The sequence below is a fragment of the Chinchilla lanigera genome, unplaced genomic scaffold (genome assembly GCF_000276665.1).
Source record: "Chinchilla lanigera isolate Chin_1 unplaced genomic scaffold, ChiLan1.0 scaffold00028, whole genome shotgun sequence".
NCBI classification, from domain to species: Eukaryota; Metazoa; Chordata; class Mammalia; order Rodentia; family Chinchillidae; genus Chinchilla; species Chinchilla lanigera.
Genome location: NW_004955429.1, coordinates 5,792,650 through 5,802,138, shown reverse-complemented (window position 1 = coordinate 5,802,138; position 9,489 = coordinate 5,792,650). Strand labels below are relative to the sequence as shown.

General features: G+C 41.5%; 1 protein-coding gene across 1 annotated transcript in view; it reads right to left on the bottom strand.

Moving 5' to 3' along the window:
- Positions 1-3,849: 3,849 nt before the first annotated feature.
- LOC102011029 (chromosome unknown open reading frame, human C10orf67) overlaps positions 3,850-9,489 on the bottom strand; it is a 124,214-nt gene continuing 118,574 nt past the window's right edge. The window contains exon 18 of the mRNA XM_013515364.1: positions 3,850-4,262. Within this exon, the coding sequence (XP_013370818.1) occupies positions 4,135-4,262 (128 nt within the window). The 3' untranslated portion in view covers positions 3,850-4,134. The remainder of the gene's footprint in view (positions 4,263-9,489) is intronic.

The following is a 9,489-nucleotide window of genomic DNA, read 5'->3' as shown; positions in this document are numbered from 1 at the left end:
GGCAGGATTAGATAAAGATCAGGATTAGAGACACACCAGGGGCTAATTAAACCCGCTCAGTAATACCCTGCTTGCCACCACTACCCCTTCGCAGCCAGATAGGAATCTTCGGTCCCTCACCCCCAGCCAGGTCCTATATAAATTCCCAGAGAGAACGCTTGATATATTTCCCCTCTGGTCTTGAAAGAACTGGCACCTGGGGTATTCTCTTAAAAGAAACTGTTTTTCCTTAAGTGTCTAATTTTACGAATTCTCTTCAGCAATTGCATAGGACCCTTTTTAGCTCCTGTATGTTTGGGTCACAGAGCATCTTCCAAACGGCATGTCACCACCCTCTGGACTGCAAGCCTTTGGAACGGAGTTCCAGGGGTAAGTCTAGCTAGGAGATGTTTCCAGAGGTTTTATTATGATAGCTTGTTGACCAACCTTTGGCATTTTGATTTTTAAGAATAGACCTGCATTTGCATTAGGAGGACCCAAGAAATCAATCTTGCCAAGTTTGTCAGTGACACGCGAAATACAAATAGAATTTTTTTTTAAATGATCCACTTCAAAATGAAGGATGCTTGGCTGAAACCCCACAACTAAAACCGGTGCATATAATTAAATATTAGGGTCCAACAATTAGCATTTGTGGCAGTAGCAAATGTGTGACTGCTCGAAGGAATTACGTGTTTGGAAGTTTTGCCATACTTTGAAAACGCACTTGACGCCTCATTTCTTTGATGGCTTCTCAATAGACACCAGGAGACAGTAGCCGAGCTGCCCCCTCCCCGGCGTTCCTCTTGCGTGCAGCGCTTTCATCCAGGACTTGAATTGTGTTGTCAGAGTTTAGTAGACAAGTGGGGAGGGGGCATGAGAACCAGAGGGCGTCTTGAAAAGTCTTGGAAATCGGTATATTTTGCAGGTGTAGAATGTGCCTAATAACCATGGCTAGTGCGCGCTCCCCAATGGCGAGGGTATGACAGGGACAGCTGGCTGAGTTTTCAGTGTGAAAACACCCCCTCCGTGGACCAGACACAACGACACTGACCTTTCTGCGGGGGGAACCAGAGATGTGTCTTTGACTGAATTAGCCATAAAGACGTCTTGCTATGACTTTTGTTCCCCACGAAAGCAAAGAAATATTGCGTTTAATATGAGAAGTACTGTGCACAGCTTTTCCGTGCCCCTTAAGAAATATTACAGTGCTGATTTACTGGCCCTCTTCTGTCGGGTTGGCCCCAGGGCCGGCTGGGGGAGGAGGCATGGGGATGGGGCAGGGAGGACAGAGGAGGCGGCGGAATGGGTGAGTTAAATCGCCTGTTGCCTGTTTCCAAAGTTCTCTCTTTGCAGCAGCAAATTTATCAATCTTTTCATCTGACAATACTTTGAAATATATCATTGTCATCCAGAGCTGTTTGATATATTATCTGCAGGCGCACGGCCTTTTCCAAGGTCAAGTTGAAGATTCTTGTTTGCTTTTTAACTGGCTTGATTAAAAACTCAGAACAATGCCTGCCTGTTAAATTTTCACTTGTTCTCATGGGGTATTCAAAACAAGTTTTCCTGCTGACCTAGCCTCTGGACATTTCATACTTTTGAGCTAAATCCAGTAAACTGGACTTGCCAGTGAAATCAACAGAGGAAAAGAGATTTAACCTTACCACTGGCAGAATCCAAAGAGAGTAAAAGCAGCTTTCCTATCTCCTTGAAGCGTGTACTCATTTTCCTGTGGGTGTCATGGAGTGATTATAACCATACACATCTCATTCAGCTTTCTAACTCTATTTCAGTGGGAAGCTGCAGATACACTGCCCTGAAGTAGAAAGGCAAAGAAATTGGGGCTCACTCTTGTTTTGTGCCACAGCACAACCTGTTGCTCGAAGGACACTTTAAAAAATAAAGTCAGCTTCTAAATGGCTATGTTTTAGGGACATATTTATTTCTGCTTTTAGTGGCAAGACTGGCCTCACAGTTTCCTCTATATCTGCGATGATTGATTTTTTTAATTCAGCTTTTATTTACCTTGCAATAATGTTCTGGACCAATGTGATAAATTACAGATATGCAAATTTCTTTGAATGGTGTTGTAAGTGTGTCTAGCTGGAGCTGAATAACTCCTTGCAAGTCAGTCTGTGCGCGCTCAGGACCCCAGGGAGCTGATCAAAGCACCCATTCTCTTTCATCCCCGGTATTCTCCTCCAAACTATTTCGATACAATATGTTTCCATGATGCACTTAATGTGCTAGGGACATAGAACTCATTACAACCTAGCTAGTTCTGGCGACCTCTTTGTTCCGAGGCAGAAAGTCAAAGAAAAAAGGAAAAGCGCTGCCAGTTGCCAGCTTTCTGAAATGCTAAAGCATGCGTCATTTTTCACCAGGTCTCGTCTTGATATCCTCAAAAGACAAACTATGAAACCGGCCTCAGCCCTTTCTAGCATTAATTACACTGCTGTCCAGCCGATCTGTTTTTCCTATTATATGCATTTCTCAGCAGGGATTTTTTTTTTTTTTTTTGCAAGACTAATGCAGCTGCAAGTCAAACTATGAATGCATTTTTATCACTATGGAAAAAATAAGTGAAAAGGCTGCAAAACATACAGCAAAACTTTTGAAAGACTTCTGGTGGAAGAGATTTAAGGCGGGACTTGGGAAGGGGGTTGCAAGTTCTCTAACCCTGAAATTGACTGAGAGCTTGAGAAGTCCCAGTGCGCTGTGTCTCTGTGGAGACACTCATTGTGCCATGTGAAATTCTACTTTGGTACCCAGATAAATCTGGAAGGTGAACGTTTCCATTAAAATTCGGAAGTGAAACAGGGCATGCTGCACCCAACCAGGAGGCTGCTCCCAAGGAATCTGGGTCCAGGATAATGACACAGAGAATATAAATTTTATTTGATTTCCTTCGATTCTTGTAGGGTGGATTGGTTGGTGCAAATGGCTGGCAGCCAGTTCTGGGAAAGATTCCAGACCTGACTCCGATTAACCCTCTCTGGTGAAACTCTGCTGGAAACCAACTCACCAGCAATTGCCATTAATCTACTTACTAATTAAGCCAATTCATTTCTAAAGGAGAAAAATTCCTTTCTTTAGCCAAACTGATGGGAGGAAATTTGAAAGAAGCGCCAAACTGTGTAACTGTAATTCAGCCAAGGACTGCTAAAACAAGGTGTTGATATATAGCAGCAGATTTAAAACAAGTTTCTAGGGCAACACTCCTTTGGAGACGGTGGCATATAGTGCATAGTAGATGAAGCTCGAATAATGCTCCACGGCGCTATGCCACCCCATGTACTAGCGTTCAAAATAACAGGTCTCTCTCCAATTAAATCTTGTTTCTTTTACGCACAAATAAATCGCCTCTCTAGCTTTCTTTCAGACCAGAGTATGTCAGCTTTATGTGACAGCTACCACAAATATATTTCTTGAGACTTAATAAATAGCTTTAGAAATCTGTAATCCAGAGCCTAGGATTCTGATACACATGCCTACCCGACAGGCCTGAACTTGTGCTTGGGGGAACAGAAAGTAGTGAGCTGAACATTACGCACGGAAGAAAGGCAAGAGCATTCCAGGAAATGGAACCTGGCATTCCCGACAGGGTACCTATATATGGATCTTGTTTTTCAGATTTACTGAGAAGCAAAAACCCCAAAGAGTTCACTCCACACACTAAAGAACTCTCTGTTACTTTTAAGGTAGCGCTGGGAGCTCTGTGCCGATGTAAGGTAAGAGTGGAGCTTCCTACAGGATATGTAAAGTTTTTAACTTTCATGGGAGTTAACAGGTGAGTAGGTGAGGAATCAGCAAGTCAGTGTGACTTTGTAGGAGAGACTTGGATGAATTAGAGAGAGTCCAATACGCTTAATGCCTTAAACTTTTTAATGAAAGTCCAATCTTTCCCACCCTTGGGTGCCGGGTACAGCCGGGATCCTGGGAGCACCAGAATGCATTTGACCACCCCTCAGGGTCTGTGTGCCCCACTCACCCAGTTTAACCATTACCCAGTACTGGTGAGCAGTTTCCTTAGGGATTAAAAAGGTGCCCGGAAAAGGTGCGTGCTGAATTTTAGAGTGTGGTGCTCAAATAGTGTACATTGCCTTTAGAAATGCCTTGGTGATAGTAGTTCCCTCACCAGGGAGGCAGACCTTACTCAGGCCAGGATATGTGGGGGATGGCGAGAGAGACCTTTCTTTGGCTGATGCTCTGTGCTGATTCATTAGGTGGTTTCGCATCGTTCTTCGGTATGGATGACCTCTTCAAAGGCGGGTGAAAGGCTGGAAATGAGGAAAGATGAGCAGTCATAAACTTTATTTTACTTACTGTACAGCCAACGCTCCCCACTCTCCTCCTCCTCTGCATCTTCTTTTTTAATGGATTTTCCCAGGCCTGGCCGAGTTGATGGCCTCCTCAGTAACATGTTGGTAGGGGAGATAGGTCAGGTTGTCAGATCCTCCCTAGTCTTCAACATAGTGTGTGCCAGCCAAGTTTTCCTCTGAAACAGCTTTTCTGCTGTCCCAGAGTTCAAAAATATTCTTAGGTGCATGGGACCAAGGCCAGTGAATGGCCTTCTGCTGAGAATTAGGAGCCACTGTAAGAGAATTTTTTAAAAAGTAGAAAAGGTTGTCTTTAAATTTCTATTTGCGTTTCAATCCTCCCTCCATAAGAAATAGAAAATTATAAATAGGAAGGAAAGAAAACCAAAGTGGCAGGGCCTCTGAAACTGGGGAATAAACTGATGTCCTTCCCCTTGCCCCTAGGCTGGGCTCTGTACCCGTCGGGAGGGAGATTTACCTGGTGTGTAAATTGTGAGGAAAGCGTTGGGGGTCTGAGGCAGGAAAGCCACAACACGGGATGTGATGTTCCAGCTTTGAAGGGGAACAAAGGCCCTGAGCTAATCCCAGTGAAAGCCAGGAGCGTGGAGAAGGCAACAAAGAGCTGCAGCCTGCGGTCACCGGTAGGTGTCAATGTGGACACTTACAGCCCGGGCAGTGGGAGAGGGGAACACAGAGCCAGGCTGTCATTCCAAGGCTTAACATGAACAAAGATAAAAACGTGACAACTTGGGCTTTCAATAGTTGCGAGGTTCAAAGTGGAGTGCTTGGGAGTCTATCTGGGTCAAGTCTCTTCTGAAAAAAGGCCTTTCTTTTTCTAGTCAACGATCAACCAGGAAAAGCCTGAGGGCCTTTTCCCAAGGTAACTTTTCTTGCTCAAAGATTTCTCCAAAGTAACATCCAGTTGCTTTCTTTGCCTACCATGAAGAGGGAGATGAACCTTTCCAGATTTCTGGAAACAGTGTAAGGGGCCTTGTTTTCTCTTCTCCACAGACCCCAAGTGGCTGCATGAAGTGTTTATGAGCTTAAGCAGCCTACCTAAACTTTTTGTTTGTGCCTTTTCCACACATTTAATGAAAAGAGATGACATTTCCTCTTGTGAAACTGTACCTCATATATATGATGCATCTGTATGCCCACGGTTGATGGGTACCACAGTTACCAAAGCTCGAATCTTATGTGGGAATGGGAAAAGAATAAAGGGATGATAGAAATTTTGAGGAATGCTCAAGATTTCAGTCTCGATATCAGCAGACAAGGCATTTACCAACAAGTCAATCATCCTATGATCTCTGAGAGGTAATTGGAGACTTTCTATTAATGCTGCTCACTAGCAAAGATATCTTAGAGAATTAGTAAATGGACATGATAAGAAAATTATATGTATCCTAGGAATGCAGACACATTGCTGTCTGTAACTTCTCCGATACTACTAAAACACCAAAATACAAGTATAGAAAACATAACGAAATAAAATTCCTATTTTCTTTAGTTGAAGAAAGTCTCCCAATTAATAAAAAAAAGGATGTAAATATCCTTCAAAGACTAATGACATTTCACAGGTAATGCAATTTGGAAAGAAACACTTCCATGTTTTCTTTTCCAACAATGTGCATTTTTGTAAACTGCTATAAATTGCAATTCAAAAGCACTGATCTCACCATCCCCAATCATTTTTTATACTGATCAAATGAATGCAGATACTCCCATTTGGGAGGGGCGACATGACATTTCACTTGGCAGTTCTAAACAGGTCACAGACCTTTCACATACCCTAAGGCAGTGGGAGGGAGCTCTTTACTAAACCGTGTAACCAAATCAAACCAATGGTTACCCCTTTTCAAAACCATTGGAATGGTTTGCACAATGCCATTCACATAGCAGCACAGAAACTGAAAGGATGGTCATCCAATGGAAATTTCTTTCCTTTTGTTGAAACTTGCAGAGCTCAAAAAGTAATACTTGAAGGAAAATAATCACACTTGCGATGATCAAATCATATACAATTCACATGCATTTTCGTTGATACTACAAGGCATAGCTGGAGCCGGCTATTTGTATGTATATATATGCACATGTATGTATGTATATGTATGTATATTTATTGGAGATGCTGCTTTGTTTGAACCCATAGGCACAAAGACACAACATGGCTGCCCTGGAGATGACCTATTGCTTTCAAGTTGCTTGAACACATCAGAATTTCCATTGTTAAGGTTGATTAATTGAAACTGATAAGTTACCATGAATAAAGATTGTTTTTCTGTTTAATGTGGTGGGCCTGATTTGGTAAATGCCTCATTCATGTAGCTTTGCAGTGTAGCATATGGGCAAGAGTCTTTCAGTATCACAAACATACACCATTTATTATGCTTGTATGGGCACAACCAAAAGGCCTTTCTGTTTTAATGACAAAGTTTCAATGAAAAATTCCATTTAAAGAGTCACTAGTAGCATGAAGTGTGATTTTTGTAATTTATTCTCAGAGCTTCTGTGAATAATTTCAAAGATGCAATATCTACATACTCTAGAGTAAAAAAAGATACACCCATACATGCATATATTTAGTTTACACCTTGGCACAGACCATTAGGAATAGAACAGAATCTAAAATATTAGCAGACACAAATGAAGAGAAATCAGTGTCATCTGATGCCACCTTGTATGGCACACTGTTGGCAAAGTTACAATCAATGCTTCCCTGAGATGCCACCAATGAGATTTCATGCTGCCCAGTTTACCAGGATATGTGAATAGGAGGCTGTTTGGTGAATAATATGTCAATATCATGATACTATTTTTCTTAATTAGTAAAGTCAGAAGATAACATTCTAAAAATAATTTGGGGCTGCACATAAAAACTACATTTCTTCACAATTTAGTTACTGTTAACTTCTTTTACTTAAAAAAACTAATGTCTCTTTTGAAAGAGTTAAGTACATAAAAACTGTGGTGAATATTTACCAATAAAACCAGGTTGCTGAATTTTGTGATATTATACAGAAACTTGTTTTTCTTTTTCCTATTTAACTTATTCACATAAGGGTAGTAACAGAAAAAAATGAAAGACATGCAAATGAACTAAAGAATTGACTGTACCAAACCATCAAAGAGATAGTTACCATATTCAGCCTTTAATGTCTCATCAAATAAATTTTCTGGTCATTCATGTCCATGAAACAGTTCAAGTTCACCCAACATTTCTCAATTACATTAGATGGGTAATCTCAGTTCAACTCTTCTGGAGAGTAATAAACCACATTGGTCACAGTTGACCACAGCTAGTATGTGTTTTATAAAGGACTGGATGTCCATTGGAAAGCTAATCAGCACACCGTCACTTGTAAAAATCCCTCCTGCATTTTGAAGTGATAATCTGTATCTAATTTTTAAAGAAAAATTTACCCTCCTTTCACTCTTCTGAGGCCAGTTTCTTTTCTGGACCTGAATAGAGATCATTGGTGAAACAGTACCACATAGCTCTGGTATGTGTATAACAAAAACCCACCTCTTTGTAGAACATAACAAATTATGCAATGTTCACAGATGCGCTTCGCATTTGTGCCTTTTGTGAGAAAATGAAGGCCCAACTCTCCTCCCCACCCCCCTCTTTATGAAAGACTGGACTCTCAATGCAATCTTCCCAATCCTAGAAAAAAATACACTGAATATAGGATCTTACATACTTATTTCTGAAAAGATTTTCATTTGGACTTTTAGTCTATGTAATTTTGCAAGTATGAGCTTGAAGTTACAAGCAGCTGTTTACTCCTGTGAACAAGTAAATGACTTGGGGATTGAGGATGAAAACGTTAACTGCTCTTGCAACCCACATTTGACATTTAGATGCTTAGTGGAAATGCTGTTACGCACAATTTCATGCTTGAACTTACAAATTCCTGAAGAAATACGGTAATTTTTCAGTTATGTGTATATTTTTAAAGTATACACGAGAATATTTTAAACTTTGCTTCTCTGTTTTTGGGTTTTGATTATTCTGATGTGGGAAGAAGCTGTTTGTCAGTAGGTAATCCTGAATGACCACGTAGCAATTTCTGCAGAAATGGAGAACAGTGGAGAGGCTCACCCTACCTCTTGGGACCTCTGAACATCTTGGTCAAACTCTTATTAAATGTACCAGTCTTTTTAAATTTTTTTTCCAGTACCGGGAATCGAACTCATGACCTTGCGCTTGCCAGGCAGGCGCTGTGGCACTGAGCTAAATCCCCAGCCCCTCAATATGCTAGTTGTTGATTGGTTGTTTTAGAGTATAAGGTACAGGTGCTGAAAGATTATTTGCCTTTTCAAAGTGCCTGGCCTAGGACTTTACTTGCAGTGGATATTTCCAAAGTATGAAAAATGAATGAGTATATGGAGTTACTAAGGAAAAGGTGAGACTTGGAAGGTTAAGTTGTGTGGCCCCTTGGGATCCACAGGCTTTGTGGTTCCTTCGCACATTGACCTCGTCTTGGCCGTGTGACTGCCTTTGGTTAAAGAGAAGAGCAAAAGTGAAACCAACTGAGACTTGAGCAATCCGTATGTATTGGAGTTTGCACTCACTGCTCTTGAGAACTCTGATACATACAAAACAAACTTGGACTTGCCTACTTCATAATGAGAGGCATAAGGTCTACTTATCTCTGTCACCCCAGCAAAGAACCAGTATGAAGTCACTAGTGGCCAGCCAGGTGACCAGAGTGTGAGTGAGCCTAACAGGATACGAAGATCAACCATGCATGTGAAGACATATTTAAGGGTGGAAGTGTGAAATAACATGAAATGATGCCAGGCGTGCTGGTGCCTGCCTGTAATCCCAGCACTCGGGAGGCTGAGGCAGGAGGATCGTTGCGAGTTTGAGGCCAGTCTGGGCTACAAAGTGAGCTCAAGGCCAGCCTGAACTGCATAGTGAGACCTTGTCTCAAGAAGATCAAAAAACAGACAAAAAACAAAACAAAACAAAACAAAAAACCATGAAATGGCAAGGAGCTGTAAGTCATCTGCTATGACTAGGAAGCTCACGTAGGGGAGAAGCAGCAGTTTTGATTGGTCCACCAGGCTAAACTGAAGAACTTGATTTTTATCCCGAAAGCCATAGAGGCCTATTGAAGAATTAAATAAGGAAGTAACAAAATATGAAAACATAAGCCCAAGAATGAAACCCTTACTGACT